General features: G+C 47.8%; 6 protein-coding genes and 1 non-coding gene across 7 annotated transcripts; 4 read left to right on the forward strand and 3 right to left on the reverse strand.

Annotated features, from left to right (window-relative positions):
• The first annotated feature begins 2,562 nt into the window (after window positions 1-2,562).
• B0J16DRAFT_361212 (Tannase/feruloyl esterase) lies at window positions 2,563-4,394 on the forward strand. Its single transcript, XM_046129738.1, has 3 exons — window positions 2,563-3,013; window positions 3,064-3,199; window positions 3,247-4,394. Exons 1-3 carry the CDS (start codon window positions 2,665-2,667, stop codon window positions 4,346-4,348), a joined length of 1,587 nt encoding a protein of 528 aa, XP_045986763.1. The 5' UTR covers window positions 2,563-2,664; the 3' UTR covers window positions 4,349-4,394.
• A 1,077-nt stretch (window positions 4,395-5,471) lies between these two features.
• B0J16DRAFT_66568 (uncharacterized protein) lies at window positions 5,472-7,000 on the reverse strand. Its single transcript, XM_046134249.1, has 5 exons — window positions 6,016-7,000; window positions 5,926-5,954; window positions 5,775-5,877; window positions 5,666-5,723; window positions 5,472-5,606 (listed from the first exon to the last, which is right to left on the reverse strand). The coding sequence occupies exons 1-5, from the start codon at window positions 6,948-6,950 to the stop codon at window positions 5,559-5,561; spliced, it is 1,173 nt and encodes a 390-aa protein (XP_045986764.1). The 5' UTR covers window positions 6,951-7,000; the 3' UTR covers window positions 5,472-5,558.
• A 13-nt stretch (window positions 7,001-7,013) lies between these two features.
• On the reverse strand, window positions 7,014-9,000 carry B0J16DRAFT_333845 (UbiD decarboxylyase family). Its single transcript, XM_046126892.1, has one exon. The coding sequence runs from the start codon at window positions 8,884-8,886 to the stop codon at window positions 7,315-7,317; it is 1,572 nt and encodes a 523-aa protein (XP_045986765.1). The 5' UTR covers window positions 8,887-9,000; the 3' UTR covers window positions 7,014-7,314.
• A 254-nt stretch (window positions 9,001-9,254) lies between these two features.
• On the forward strand, window positions 9,255-10,438 carry B0J16DRAFT_333847 (flavoprotein). The gene has a single exon (XM_046126893.1). The coding sequence runs from the start codon at window positions 9,553-9,555 to the stop codon at window positions 10,297-10,299; it is 747 nt and encodes a 248-aa protein (XP_045986766.1). The 5' UTR covers window positions 9,255-9,552; the 3' UTR covers window positions 10,300-10,438.
• A 1,444-nt stretch (window positions 10,439-11,882) lies between these two features.
• B0J16DRAFT_394893 (uncharacterized protein) lies at window positions 11,883-13,823 on the forward strand (the record flags this gene model as incomplete). Its single annotated transcript, XM_046132167.1, has 5 exons — window positions 11,883-11,985; window positions 12,069-12,891; window positions 13,077-13,140; window positions 13,260-13,334; window positions 13,500-13,823. The coding sequence occupies 5 exons, from the start codon at window positions 11,883-11,885 to the stop codon at window positions 13,821-13,823; spliced, it is 1,389 nt and encodes a 462-aa protein (XP_045986767.1).
• A 710-nt stretch (window positions 13,824-14,533) lies between these two features.
• On the forward strand, window positions 14,534-15,763 carry B0J16DRAFT_66603 (uncharacterized protein). The gene is made up of 3 exons (XM_046134250.1): window positions 14,534-14,603; window positions 14,773-15,028; window positions 15,080-15,763. Exons 2-3 carry the CDS (start codon window positions 14,938-14,940, stop codon window positions 15,604-15,606), a joined length of 618 nt encoding a protein of 205 aa, XP_045986768.1. The 5' UTR covers window positions 14,534-14,603; window positions 14,773-14,937; the 3' UTR covers window positions 15,607-15,763.
• Window positions 15,764-15,930: 167 nt separating this feature from the next.
• Window positions 15,931-16,002, reverse strand: B0J16DRAFT_t85. The gene has a single exon. It is a non-coding gene; the product is annotated as a tRNA-Thr (tRNA).
• Between the last annotated feature and the right edge of the window lie 18 nt (window positions 16,003-16,020).

Consider the following 16,020-nt stretch of genomic DNA (forward strand, 5'->3'; position numbering starts at 1 on the left):
CCTGTGCCGAGGCCATCCTTCAACAACAAGGCGATAACAAACCTTTGGGCAAGCACTGGACCACCAGGTTCGTCAAACGTCACCCAAAACTATCTACCAAGCTTGGAAAACGTCAAGAAGCCGCCAGATTTGACGGCTTTACTCCAAAGGCGGTCAATTGGTACTTCGATATCAGGGAGAACGAGTACGGCTGGATCAAGCCTGAGAACACAGTTAACGTGGACGAGGGCGGTATAATGGTGGGTTTCGGTAAGTCTGCTACAAGTACACTATGGGTTCTTATAGGGTATAGCTAATTGATTGTCCATGAGGCCTGGACAGCCTCGTAATCGGGAGCTCTGACCCGAAGAAGAAGGCGATGTTGAAAGGCGTTCAGTCGCGCACGTGGACCTCGTTTATTGAGGCTGTCACCGCAACTGGCCGTGCTTTGAAACCGGGAATTATCTTTAAAGGAAAAGAGCTGCAGAAGCAGTGGTTCCTTAACGAATTCGAATTAATAGCGGACTGGCACTACATCACATCACCGAACGGCTGGACAGACAACCATATAGCTCTCGAGTGGTTGAAAGACGTCTATTTGCCTCAAACGGAGCCTCGTGATGCATCGGATGCGAGACTTATTATCCTTGACGGCCACGGGAGCCATGCGCAGGTGAGCATTTCGGTGATTTCGCCGCTGAGTCACCCGCTATAGGGTCGCTGACCAGCAGTCAGGATGAGTGGATGGCTACGTGCTTTCTGAACAACGTCTACTGCTGTTACTTACCAGCACATTGTTCCCATGGTCTGCAGCCATTAGATAATGGAATTTTTAATGTCATCAAAGGTGCGTACCGGAAAGAACTCCAAAAGCTGGCTAGTTTGTCCGATTCTGCGCCGGTTGACAAAGTCAACTTTATCCGGGCATACGCGAAAGCCAGGGAGGCGGGCATGAGGAAGGATATTATCTTATCCGGCTGGAGGTTTACTGGAAATTGGCCAATAAATCGGTACAAAGCTCTAGCACATCCGGAAATTCAGCCGGACAAAGAAAAACTGCTGGAAGAGTTCAAGACGCCGAGCCCTCCTCAACTGCACTCAGATGATACGCCGAAAACGAGCCGGCAAGTGAGGGAAATGGCCAAACACCGCAGTCGTCCGACCAGGCGGAAGTATAGTAAGATCGCAAAGGGGTTAGAAGCTTTAGAGATGAAGGTGGCCGTTCAGAATGCGCGGATTACTGGCCTCGAGGAGCAGATGGCCCAGCTGCAGCGAGGGAAGAAAAGAAAGGCGGTACCGAACCCGAACCGACGATTCATGACTCTGGCGGAGACTCTAGCGGCTGGAGAGGCTCTTCCTGACTCAAAGGATGCAGAAATAGAGGTGGTTGTGGATGAGGAGGTCGAGTCGGTGATTGAGGTGGGTGTCAGGTCAGAGGACGAAAGTGAGGACTTTATGGTCGTAACAAAGCACTGCCAGCGCACACGGAGCGGTCGGGAGGTCAAAAAACCACGCAGACAGTAAGAATTGACCAATTTTCTAGATATTTTCTCCAAAGTCTCATTTATTAATTGAGAATCGGGCCTGTTTTTGTGGACATCAAAATTTGGATTTTGTATGAGAGGAGCGAAATTTTGGTTATGCATTAGGTGGGGTTATGCATTAGGTGGTCCTGGATGGTACTCTGGCATGCCCACTCCCTGAATACATAGACGAAACCGTGTCCGAATATTGGTGCGATAAATCAGGAAATCCCGCCATTATATCAGTATATCAGTGTGTCTATGAGACCTTGTAAGCTGCGTTGTTGGACCGAGAACCAAACTGCCAATCTCGGCGACAGATGCTTGCCTTCCTTTCCAGTCGTGGAAGCCGGAAAAACATCCTGATATTAGCCAGAGGCGAACCAATAACTTGTCATTTAGTCACTGCAACCCCAAAATCTGTACCAGGACCAACCGAGTGGCAATTAACAAGGATGGATATGTGTTGGTTGTGTTCTTTGCTTGATCTGTATGTGCAAGAGGGGCGCAGCGCCCCTTACAAGGATGATATAATATCCGAAGTAGCTTAGCATCCGAACACCTTTGCTTCACTGCATTTGAAGTGATACAATAGCTTTATTCCTTGCGAACAAAGTAACCGGAAGCAAAGTAGCAACTTGGTTACCATTCTTTCGTCGAGAATGAGTTAGCACGACATGCCTGGACGGGGCGCTAGAAGAGCTAACGGGACAGCCCTTTTAGCCTCCTACCCACTGTCACGAGTTATTGCGGAGCGTGTCTACTGTTGCAACCATTAATCTCGCCTAGATCCTGGGTATCTGCAATACGTGTAACGGACAAACTTCCGAGTTGCCGTCCGCCGGGCTGTTAAAAGATGGGTCAATGAGTGCATAGAAGACGAGATCAGTTGGGCATTTCTCGAGGTTTTACGGCGTACATACGCAATTAGGCTACTACGTACTTCATTTTAGCTCCCAGACTCCACAAACAGTTCCACCTCCACGCCAAAGAGTGGGGTAACCCGGGCAGCTTTCACGTCTACAGCACACGGCAGGGAACCTTTTCCCACTACCATTTAACTGAGGTGAGATCAATGTCAATTCACATTCCTTACATCAAGCTTTCTTTAAACCAGATTGCGATCTCTTTGAAGGTGTATTGCCGATAGTGTACAGGCAAAATGGTTACCATGAGATATCTCTACTGGTGTTTCACATCAATTAGCCTGCTGGCTGCTCCAATTGCCTGCGACGACTTTCGCGACAGTTGTTTGGACTTGAAGCCAGCAAGCCTCATACGCAATTCCACATTGACGCGTCAAGAATTCATCTCCGCCAATACGACACTGGATTTATCCGACAACGTCCCAGCCTGCAACCGTCGCTCACAGCTTATTTCGGTTGACCTCTGCCGCATTGCTCTCCAGATTCCTACTTCAAGCCGATCCAGTATCAGCTTTGAGTTATGGTTGCCTCGAGACTGGGAGGCAGAGCGATTTCTTGCAACTGGCAATGGAGGTGTTGACGGATGTGAGTTTACCAATAAGACAGATCGGGAACGAAACTAACTTTACCTCTAGGTATTAAATACGAGGATCTTGGATATGGTACCTCCAATGGGTTTGCTACCATGGGTACTAACAATGGTCACAATGGAACCACGGCTGTTGATATGTTCAACAATCCTGACATAATCAAAGACTTTTCTTACAGATCGTAGGTTGATTCTGCACAATGAAGGCTCCGCTAGCTAACTTTATAAGCCTACATACAGGAACTGTCGCGGCTAAGAAACTCATAAAGTCCTTTTATGGAAGGTCTTCTGCGAAAAACTACTACATCGGCTGTTCATTAGGCGGCCGCATGGGAGTCAAGGCTGCAGAGGCATACCCGAAGGACTACGATGGTATTGTAGTTGGAGCTCCCGCTGTTGATTTCAACAACCTGCAAGGGCAGAGAGCAATGTTCTATCCCATTACAGGCGATGCCAGTTCTACCGACTATATCCCTCTGAGCACTTGGACTGGCCTAATCCACGACGAAGTGCTTGCCCAATGCGATAAAATTGATGGGGTTAAAGACGGCATCATTGAGGTCCCAGCAAAATGCTTCTTCAATCCCAAGACTTTGCTATGCAAAACCGACCAGACCAGCAAATGCCTCAACTCGGCCCAGGTCAAACAACTGGAGAAGATCTACGCTCCTTATACTTATCCTAACGGCAAGCTTATCTTTCCTCGTATGAACCCCGGCAACGAGCTACTGGCAGTCTCGAAGCTTCTCGCCGGAAAGCCATTTGACTATTCAGTGGAGTGGTTCCAGTATGTCGTCTACAACGATCTGGATTGGGATCCTAGTACCTACAGCGTCGATGATGTTCGAAAGGCTGACAAGGTCAACCCCTCCAACATTCGTACTTATCCCAAGACGTTACCTGCTTTCAAGAAACGTGGTGGCAAGATGCTTAGCTACCATGGCGGCCAGGATAACCAAATCACGCAGTTCAACACCCACCGGTTCTGGGATCGAATGTATGCTGCCGATAACGACCTGCACGATTATTTCCGTTACTTTCCCATTTCCGGCATGAATCACTGCAACACGGGCCCGGGTGCCTGGGCTGTGGGACAGGGTGGAGGTGTTCCAGCTGCAGGTGTGCCTTTTGATCCCAAGTACAACGTGCTGGCGGCGATTGTGGCCTGGGTGGAGGAGGGAGATGCCCCCGAGACTCTAACGGGTACAAAGTTCATTGATGACACTTACAGCAAGGGTATTGACTTTCGTCGCAAGCATTGTCTGTATCCCAAGATTCAGACATTTGTTGGTGGGAATCCTAAGGAGACGTCTAGCTGGCAATGTAAATAAGAGCATACGGAGTGAGGCTAGTCCCCAATTTCCCCATTCAGTTCGTATAGGATGTAAAATATTGATTAATATTTAATTATATCTACAACATATTAAGAGACCCGTCCGTGTTGAAGAATTTGCGTTGAAAGCTACTCTGTTGAATACCAGGTTTCCCCCGAGAAGGTCAAGAGGCTCAAGCTTCTTTTTCTTTTGCGCCTCGGCGATGGCGTCTTTGATTTCGTTGACAGCATCCTCCTCCTCGGCCGGCCCAAACTTTGGCTTGGCTTTTTCTTTTTTTGGTCCCTGCTGGGCCTTTTGGAGCTCTCTAAAATGCCTCTTGCGCTCCTTGCCCTGCTTCTTCATGTCCTAGTAGTCCATATCTATGCCAGAGGCGCAGCTGCCGCCAGATGTATCAGATTCGTAGCCACCGCCATGTCTGGTGCACTCATCATATGAATCATACTCGCATCCGTTGTCAGGGTCGCAGGATAAGCTGCTAAGCTCGGAGAGGTCTTCATCGTAATCTTCTGGTTCTAAAGGCAGGTCATCGTTAAGTTATCTCCAATGTGGGATTCCATTGGCTGCCTGACGTGTACGCGCAAGGTCGTGGAGGTGGTAGAACCAGGCTGGCTTCGACATTTTGCAATTGAACTAACGTTATTGCTGGAAATACTAAAGATCCATGTTGTTCTGGATGAGGTGGCCGCTGCGTAACGGCGAGTAGGGCACGCAACTGATGAGGAATCAACTCACAAATCAACCCTTTTACGGCTACAGTTCTCTAGAGGATGGAAGGGGAGCAACCAAAGCCTATTGGTTGAGGGCAGAAAAGATGTGAACAAACATTGCAAATATATAACTGTATCGAGAAAATCCCAAAGTTAAACATTACATAGGCTCTCTACGTTGCCGGTCCAAAAGTCAATTCTTGGTAGGTAACAATACTATTATACTATCCGCATATCTACGGCTTCCAGAGAGGAGAACTAAATACATTGGAGTCTTATAAAACTTTCACAAACTGCAGTATAAATACTCAATTTCAAGATATATAGTTTTGGTAAGTACCATAGAATAAAGTTTTGTAGATATTATCTAGAACTATTAAGAAGCGAAGTCGTTTGAAGCATCCTCCCCTAAGGTAAAGGTTCCCAAACCATCTTGATTACGCGAACCGATTCGCTGCCGCCGAAATAAGATCGAAAGGCCGAAAGGCTTCCAGTCAGACCTATCCATTTTGCCGATTCTTGGATAAATATAGTTGGGGTAATGGCAGCTTGAGATAAGATAGTCAGCACGCACATTCATCCCAAGTCAAGGCAGAGAACTACTTACATCCGTCCGCGTTGATCCATGTTGCGGTGACTTCAAATGTATCTGGGTCAATCTTCCACTACAAGACGCTGTTAGAGCTGAATCAAGGTGGTAAAAGGTTGAAACGTACAATGGCTGATTCAACGGCCATGGGCTGATCAAGGTTGTTCTCAAAACCACGGCGTCCGAACGAGTTATCGATAACGGATGGTGGGCTTCCCGGAGGTGCTGCACTCTTTTAGCTTTGTATAGGCGATGATAAGAGTCGCTAATATACTTACAAGATACTGAAGCAGAAATAAATGCATAACTTTTTAGACGAATTAGTAAGCTTACCAAATTATGCAAGGTGAAAAGAGGTCAACGCTTACTGATACGAAGTCAACCCAAGATCAGCGTTCTGATTGTGAAAGCCCGGCACACCACACAGTCGTGTAAGACCATCGTCTTGCCCACCAGGATTGGCGTGCACAAGGTCGAGCTGTGATGTAGATCCTTCTTCGAGGGCGGGGATGTGAAACTTTAACGCGGCTGACTGAGGACCGTACATGCGAAGTGGCAAGTCTTCAGACACATAGCCTAAAGTAGAACCATCTGTGTTTTCCATGCGAAGAATGCCGAATGTGGGGATACTTGGGCCGGCGACAGTGGTTGACCCTTCAGCGGTAGTAGTCGTTTCAGCCTCTGCTGACGTCGTGATAACGCTAGTTGTAAGGGTAACTGCAGTAGAAGTAATGTCATCCAAGTCTGTAGACTCCGCAGTGGTAGTCTCGCTGGCCATGACGGTCGTGGGAGATGATTCGCTCGCAGTAGCTGAGGTACTTTCGGAACTGGTTTCGGCACCCAGCTCCGTGGTTGGCGTAGACGGGAGCTCGGAAAGCGTTGTCGCATCTGAAGACATAGTGACGCCCGACTCAGATGTCAGAGAAGCCGTTAAAGAAGCAGTAGTTTCTGGCAGCACTGCAGCAGTCGATGAGGTTATTTCCGGACAAGCAAGGTCATACAGAATGAAGGGAGAGGATGCATCATCTCGGAAACTTTCCGCGGCGCGAGAAGAGAACAAAAGACATTGAGTTCTGCTCTTGCCGTAGCTTTCACAGTTTGAGGTGGCAGAGCATAACTCTCGACAATCAACCAAACGGCATTTCAGGCTCTTGGTGACGATGGGGTTGGGTTTAGACCCGACAACTCCACACAAGGGTTCATATTTGATGATATCTCGGACAGATAGATCGGAACGCGAAATGTCAACCGGCGAGCCTGAAATGAGTGGCAGGCAAGCCCCAACAACGGCAAGAAAACGCATAACGAAAGAGCGACAATAAGGAGCGAGAGAATGTTACTTCGCACTTGCGTGTAACTCGGGTTCTTGGGTCTTTAAAGGAACAGTCCGCAGGATTTAGTTAGACGCTAAAGTTGGAACTATTGACTGCTTTTCTTAGCATTTCAATAGTCTCAGGATATTCACCTATAGGGTCTGACATTCTATAGTGCAGTGACCCACTCCTAATTTCCTGCGTTTCAGCTACCAGTGAGCTTCCCATTGATACATCTTTTATCTGTTTAACCTTCAACCATATCCGTTCGATAATCATAGAAGGTTCTTCAAAGGAAAAAGAAAAGAAAGTCGGTAAGCCAAACCCGTCGTTAATACAACGAGAGTCTTGCCCTTATAGCCCAAACTCTTTTCGCCTGTTCAGGACTCTCTGCTTGACATGTTCAGGATATCCACTCTCAAAGTCGCAGGTAACCCAACCCTGCTTCCCATCATATTCTTCAGGCAACAAACAGTTAGCTACCACCTTTCCACCGGTCAGCTTCGTCCCAGGACCGTGAGACATGTATGGCACAAGTGGGTAAGCAGGGACATCTTCGAAATGGAACTCATCCATCGCTGGCCTGCACCTCGTTGCAAAAGCCCACATAACATCGTTCATATCAAACGGATCAATGTCGTCTCCCACCACAAGCAGACGATGAATCTGCATACCGCATTTATTGCGGAAAACAAGATCACCGATCTTGGTGCAGAGGTCTTTGGCGTTGGTTTTCATTTCGGCCAGTTTCTTTCGGTCAACTTGAACAGCTGCCCAGATGACTTGGCTTTCAAAGAGGGCAAAGACCTGAGTGACAGGCAAGCCATGTTGTTGGAGTAGGTGACGAATCTCTGCGGAAGCTAGTGTTCCAATCATGGTATGCGTCTCGTCCGGACCAAGATTCGCTCTACCAGGTACACAAACTGGAAGAATAGGGTCATTTCTGTAGGTGATAGCCTTGACGGTGTACAGAGGCTGCAGAGAGTTCTCGTCAAGGAAGCTGTAGCCGTGCATCTCACCGAATGGACCCTCTTTGGCCGTATCGGTGATAGAGATAGTGCCTTCAAGCACAATTTCACTCGTCGCAGGGACGTACATGTCGTTGGTTTCGCACTTGACAAGCTCCAGCGGTGAACCGCAGAGTGCCCCAACGTAATCAGCTTCTGAGACCCCAGCTGGAAGAGGCATGCTGGCTGCCATAGTAGCGATTGGCGGGGCACCGAGAGCGATGGCATACGGTACGTCCTTGCCCGTCTTCTTCCATTCGGCAAAGATGCGGGCAATGTGCTGTGGTTTCATAATCAGACCGACCATACGTGTCTTGTCGTAGATCATGGCCCGAGCAATCGACCAGTTGGTCCAAGGCTCTGTTGGATGGGGTATAATGTTGATGCCCAAGGTTTGGATGTAATTGCCTCCATCAGCCTTGTTGAGCAGAGGAGCAGGCAATTTGGTGAGATCAACGTCGTCGCCCGTGATGATGTTCTCTTTGCATGGTCCTGTAGAAACATGGACTGGGGGTAAAGGCTTTTCTCCTTTCGCCGAGAGCATCTTATCAATAACATCCTTCACCCCAGAGTTCTTCGGAAGAGCAAGGTGGTGCGCCAATCGGCGATACGGAAACTCGGGGTCACTGGAAAGGCCAGCTGGTGCACCAAGAATACGGAATAGCCCATCTTGAGCTCCTTTCACATTGTGGAAGAGAGGAGCCTTTGTGCGTTTTTCATATGCTAAGCGGATGAACGCTGCAACTTCGAGTTTTGGATCCACCTCAGCAGTGATGTCGGTCAAGTCCTTGTCTTTTCGCAGCGCATCAACAAACGCCCGAAAGTCAAGATGTGCAGGAGATGTATTTCCTGAGAACAAGCGACGAGCGGGACTCGGGACAAGAAAGCGGGTGCTTGGAGTCGATCGAAATCGATACATTTCCAATTGTTCTTGTTGTTAAAAGTCTTTCAACTTGACGTTGCTTCATACATCACCTTGATATTTCGTACGTTGTGTCATGAGGGTCAATATAAGGTGTTGAAGACATGTCGGCCGCCCGTTGCTATAACAAGAAACGTGCCCTTGTCAGCTTTATCAAGCACGTTATTCAGCACTACTGTGCCGCTTGGTCATCGGTGGGACTGCCAGCCACATTGTTATCAGACTTCTTCAATTGGCGAATTCGGCTTCATTATCCGAAAATCATGCCGCACTAACAACACTTATATCGTCATCACATCACTCAAGTGGCTGAAATGATATCGAACGTCGGCCGCCTGTAGCCATTATCAGCTACTAAGATAAGAAGCGATTCTGCGAGCCTCGTATACATGACAGCCGCTAAGATGCGGCCCTTGCGTGATGTGTCCCAAGTCTCGGAACGATATGAGATCGGCACATATTACTCCACGTACTGTACTGTTTGATGATATGAACAAGTCATAGCTGCAGATCGACGTATAGCGTCGGCCGTGCCTTATATAATGCTTTGCTAACATAATTAGTGATCGCGACGTGGTTTTGAGAAACTCCAAGAATTACTGGGCTTCCATTCGCAATATTATTCCTCAGGCCCAAGATTCTCGCACAAGGTCAATCTTCGCAATGCAGAATTCTTTCCAACTATCAGCATTAACAAATCGACTGATCCTTTCCAGAGGCATACTCTTGGGTCACCATTTAGTTCAGACACGCAACTACTCTGCCTCATACAAACGCAACGGACCGAATGGACGACCGCAGCGCATTGTTGTTGCTGTCACAGGCGCGACAGGCTCACCCTTGGCAGTCGCTCTTTTGCAGCGACTCCGCGATCTCAGCATCGAGACACATCTCATCATGTCTAAATGGGGAGGTGCAACACTCAAATACGAACTGGAAGCCCCAAACAACACTCCTTCGTACCTAGAGTCACTGGCCTCTAAGACGCACTCATCACTAGACGTTTCAGCTTCACTCTCGTCTGGCTCTTTCCGCACAGACGGCATGATAGTAGTGCCGTGCAGCATGAAGACACTAGCAGGCATACGCATGGGCTACGACAATGATTTGATCGTCCGAGCAGCCAGTGTAACACTCAAAGAGAGGAGAAGATTAGTCCTGGTCGCAAGAGAGACGCCGTTGACTAGCATTTACTTGGAAAATATGCTTGAAGTGACGAAGGCGGGCGCGGTTGTATTTCCACCGGTAATGGCATTCTATACGCGGCCGAAGTCGATTGACGACATGGTCCAACAAAGTGTCATGAGGATGATAGACTTGTTAGACTTGGAAGTGCCTGACGCCGATGGGCAGGACGAGTCTCGTTGGACAGGGTTCAAATGGGCAGGTAAAGGGACTTTATCTACGTAGCTAGGAGACGCGCCAGCGACAATGATGAAAATGTGGTGAATAAGGATTTGGGGACCTCTTACAGAAATCGTTTAAATACTGGGCTTCTTCAACATAGTCTTGCCGCCTTACTCACCAAATCCAAGATGCTCAGCTGGGCGGCTCTTCTTGATGCTTATGACGACATTGTTAATTGCGTCAATTTTTTTGTTTTGTTGGTACGAGAAGGCTTCACCTAAGACGTTAAGCTTCGTAATAGCTTGTGGAGTGTATAGGCAATATGGAGTTCAGTTCGACTGAGATATGAACTTACTGCGATGCGAAATTGAGACGAGAGTATGTGCAGACTAGTCTTGGGGGCAGCCGTGGCGCTCTTGTCAGTACGGTACCGGTAAAAAGCGGATGTTGGTCTCACTGTCAAATCCCAATGGTTTGCGGACTCCTGCTCAAAGAATGTCGTCCAATTCCACTCACCTGCAGCAGGGTACGCATTCCAAGTTTCAGATTGTCTGTATCCATACTTCAGACCATTGACCAAGGCAGGGAACCTATCCATGACAATCTTACGTCTGCATTGTGGTTAGAACAAACCCAAATTCCTGTTTGTAGCTTACGATTTAGCCAACAGCAGTACTTGTCAGTCGGTAGTCTCAATAGAGTCCCTTTGCAACTGAGTTCTACCCCCAGGGATGGAAATGCTCCCTCTAGCACTCTAACAGAGCGTATTCGGTTCTCTTTGGCTTTTCTATCAGATTACCGTAGACTCTACATAGCTCTCAGAGGGCTTTGGCAGAACACTCTGAAAATGGCAAGCTTTTAAAAGAACGACACGTTCCCCAGTGCCTCATCGGATCTTCAACCACAGGTACTACTGAGCAGGATCCCAGAACTCTGTCTAAATACACGGCTTTGGCCTCTCGAATAATACTATGTTACTATTCCGATCAAACCTTGTGAGTGCCAAGAACATATGACCAAATTAGGTAGGAGGCCCTGTTGTTTCGGAAGTCTTTTTCCTGCAGTGTGAATTATTGCGGCCGCCCCGGTGAAGACAAGCTGCAGGAAGGAATCAATCCAGATGCCAATATTAAATAGATCAAGGTTATCTGGAGGGAGGGAAATAAATAAAGTGTCAGTGGTGGTGTGCTAAACCTTGGTCTTTACTTAGATAGCATCTTTTATATTGGAGCTGCAAGACTATTCATTCTGTCAAGTACCACGTCCCATTGGTTGACTCGGAACGTGCAGTAGCAGAGCAGAGCTCGGACTATTGGAGGATTCGAGTACAACTTCTTGGCGACCTATATCATCCTTCGAAGGATTCCTTTGACTTCATGCGGCAATTGTGATAGGGCTAACTGGTCTTGGATTACATCAATGACTCTCTGGGAATTGCAATTGCGATCGGAGATCGCTTTGAAAGTCGTTTGCGTACCATAGTGTTAGTTCTAGGCAGCTTAAACAAACTGCGAAGTGATGTCCAAGGCTGAAAGAGAATTGAGTATAAATATCACGAATAGTTCACCATTCCACTGTCCAAATCATCAGTTCCCATCGCTTCATCAATCACTTTCATCTTGACAACCTTTGAGCCTCCCGCAGCTATGAAGACACAAGCTTTCCTTTGTCTCCTTTTCACCTCGGGCGCCATTGCCCAGAGCGTCATCGCCGATTGCCACCGCGAAGGCTCACCCGACTGGAATGATTGTAAGACCATCCAATTCGAACTGAGGGTTTCGTAAATAGAACCTCGTTTGAACGAAAGGACAAAACTAACTGTAGTGATGCAGGCGATGTCCTGCGTGACAACTTGGGTTGGCGACTAGGCAACCCCACCGAGATCACCAGAAACTGTGGCAGAGACACAGACATTGAGCTCGATTGCATGACATGGTACTACGGCAACTGCCAATTTGCCCAGTGTTTCCCTGGAGATGAATGTCAAGGAACTGACGAAGGAATGATGTGGTCATCCCGCCTGACTATAGAGAATTTCTGCAGACCTGATGATCTCGGCGGTCGCGAAACAAGCAGCGCCGGCCAGTTCTTCGAGGTCATTCGCTACTTGGGTACTCCTGCAAGACTTCGCCGTGCCTCGTCGGTTGAAAAGAAGGCTTACTCTCTGACCGAGTATGAGCGCCTTTTCGGCAAGGATCATGATGTCAAGTTCTCAAAGGTCATTGATGCAAATGACTCGGAAATTGTCAAGCGACAGGATCAAGGCGAATGGACTAATCTCCTGACTCGACAAGGCGTCATCAAACCAGGCACCCGCGAGAGAGTCAACACTATAGAACTTTCGCCTGGCATAGAGATGACTTGGGAGGAGTCCTCATCGTACAGCGTTAACGTCGGTGTCACTGCCGGTGTATCTGCGGGTCTATTCGAAATCTTCAGCGCCTCTATGGAGGTTACCACCGGCCATGAAGAGACATACAGCGCTGCCAGTTCACTCAAGTATGACAGCGGCAATTGCCCCCAAAATGCCAACATCTATTATGCGCCCATCTTTACTGTGTATGAGGGCTACTGGTCTAACGATCAGGATAATCTTGTTGAGATTTGGGTTCTTCAGACTGTGAATGGAAACCTTGAGGGGCGATTCATTACTGAGTGTGTTGGCACTGCTCCTCCCAACTAGGCGCGCCGAGTGGGGGTGTGTTAATTGGAAGGACGAGTGTTGGAGGGATATCAACAAGAACAGGGTCAAGCCTTCAACAGACACTTCTTTTGAGATGCAATCGTATCAACGATGTGTGTATGGCATCTTAGGAAGGCTAGACAGTTATTTTCAACAGGCAAATGTTTAACATCGAACCACCCTCAGACGACATGGTGAAACACGGCCACTTTATGCTACTGGTCAGTTTCTGTCTATCTCTCGTACCACATACAAAGGCCTTGTTATTATTAGGTTCATCTGATGAACATCACAAAAGTCCTGTTCATATCTGAAAGGAGTACTGTGTCACTGTATATAGTCAGAACAATGGAATGTGAACATGTCAGCGACAGTGACGAATCGAACACATGAACTGTCAAGCACTAGATCACGGGTATATATTTCACACTCACAGACTTCTCGACTTGGAATTTCTTCCTTTCTACAACCCTTTTACTTCAGAGATTCTCCACGCATCCCGTCTTGCCATCATCTTGTCACCCACCACCAATCCACTAACGCAGATTCTAGATAACCCGGAACCGCAATCATGCCCAAGATTCCAGGAAAGTCCAGCCTCAAGGCCACTGCGAAGAAGACTACCCGCTATGTAAAGGTCTTCAAGCAGGTTGTACAGCTAACCGTCGCCAACAACCGCGAGAAGAAGGCGGAGGAAAAAGCGAAGAAGGAACCGAGCTACCAACTTCAGGACACCATGGCTCCCGATGGAGAGGCTGAAGAGGAAGAGTCTTGGAACATCATCTACCATGAGGACGCCGCCAACAGCTCTTCTCGCGTAGAGGACCGTGATACTGTAGAGGAGATTGAGATAGCGGCCCGTGAGCGAGATGACCTTGTCGGGTCTCGTCGCACTATCTACTGAATCTTGGAGTCAGTTGTAGGCATTCCTAGTAGATAGATAGGTCTTAGATGTCAGTAGAACTTTTCAATCAATCAGCTGCCACTTAGGCAATGCGTTGAAATGACTCCCAGGTCTTCTATCAGGTGTGATCATGTCTCTAATCTTTTGCCTAGCCTATTCTCTATACATTACGTTATTGTAATGATAGCCTACTTCGACACGTTCATAAATTTCACGATAGTCCATTGTTTCATCATTCAGATGTCTTCCCGTGGGCTCCAAGGTAGCCGCCGATGTTAGCCCCAAACGAGGACTATTGATTTGACCACCGCAGCATTCCTGTAACATTCCCATTGTGACCACTTGAAACATGCAGGAATCGCCTCACCGCTTGGATTCCCTTTATCAAATCCACAGTCACAGAATGTGGCTGTAGAGTTTAAAGGTGGTCTGACAAGATCAGCAAACACGTGCTGCTTTTAGCAAGAAGACGTAGCGCCTTGTGGATCGAACGTTGAGATAACTGGTTTATGGCAATAAACTTTGCACCTTCACCTGTCATTACCGCCCGTCCGTCATTTTGATGACTTCCATTGGACAATACTGGCCGTTGGCGCTTTCAAAGTTTGACGGCGTGGAAGAACCAACCCCGCTCAAGAATCGTACAAGAAGGCCGACAGGCAGTCTAGAAAGAAAGAAGGAAAAGGTCTCTTGTAAAACAAAATTTCTTTGAACATTCGTAACTCGATCAATTACTGTCCTGAAGCTCGAACTCACCCAACAGACCTGACTTGAAAGAAGGTGAGTGAGTGTTTGCCTTTTGTTCGTTGACTGGTGACTGGAATGGCTTCTTTCACCAGAAGCTCTTTGCCCAGTTACCTGCAAGGCTGTTTGCCGTTATATTCACATGCAAACACTGCATGAAGGTAGAGAGAACAATGGCATTGATCGTAGCTAACGAGTGCTTTAGACCCATATTTGATCAGTATTACCCTCCAGCCAGCAGAAAGGAATTCACGTTCCTAGGAAGCTGTATATCTTCATCCTTGGCTTCGTCTAGTCTTAACTATCAAATCTCCCAAGAACAAGAAGAACCTTTACTACAGGGGCCACTCACTCTAGTAGCCAAGCAACAATGGCTCTGATTACCTGGCGCAATGAGAGCGATGCGTCTAGCATCTCCAGCGATGATACCATCGACACATCATCCACCTTCAGTTTTCAAGGTAAAACACCCAGTCTTGTCGCCTTATCGACCTCACTCTGATCATTTACAGAGATCCACAACAACGAGCCAGCATCTCCATTTGAGCTGGAGATGCCGACACCAATAGACTCGTCCTTCACTTTCACTCCACCAGAAACACCATCTACTATCACAGATCTTTCAGCACAAGAAAGATGGGAAGACCTTGTCGCTACCTATCGCCAAGCGGTAAATCACGTCAGACGAATTGAGGACGAAATGGTGGATCTTCGCTACAAAAGCTTCCGACCAGATATCAACCTCGACAATGACGACCGTCGCATCTACCAAAAGTCCCGTCCACAAAGTCTCTTCAGCATCACAGATGAGATGGCACCGACTTTCCGCATGTGGGAAGGTACTCATGTGTCGCCGAATCTTGTTCAAGGAGCAAATCACCTAAAGCTGGAACTAAACGAAGCTGTAGAGCTCTCGGTCGTTACGCTAGATACCCTCAGCGGGAAGAAGACAATGATCAGTTTGACTGCCAGGTCCTCGGGGGCAGATATCAAGCAGCTGCTTGGATTCTGGGAGTTCGGTCTGTCGATAGACGTGTAGGGTTACCCCAGAGATCGGCATAGCGCGCCATGTCTTGGAATGGAGGTTGGGCAGGTCACACAGAGGAGGTCCCAGAGTCAAATTGGTGGATGTACGAAGGAGGGAGCGGTTGAAAGTTAAATGCACTGGATCCAGATCTGTGAATAGTAGCGATTAGCTCGGCAAAGCAGATTGAGAGGAAATGCTTCAGCGTATGTCTTTTGTTACTTGGGCCGTTTTCCAACGGAATAAGGTTGAATATTTTAGCTTTCCAAAACAGTGCTAGGTGAGGATGGGAAACCCAAAAAAGGGGAGCCCATGCTATTGCTAGCTTGGAATCACTTGTGCCTCAACACGGGATCGAACCGTGGACCTTGTCATTACTAGTGACACGCTCTACCACTGAGCCATTGAGGCGACTTTCTGCTTGTTATA

The sequence above is a fragment of the Fusarium flagelliforme genome (genome assembly GCF_020744385.1).
Source record: "Fusarium flagelliforme strain FIESC 12 MPI-CAGE-AA-0113 chromosome Unknown B0J16scaffold_2, whole genome shotgun sequence".
In the NCBI taxonomy this organism is placed as follows: Eukaryota; Fungi; Ascomycota; class Sordariomycetes; order Hypocreales; family Nectriaceae; genus Fusarium; species Fusarium flagelliforme.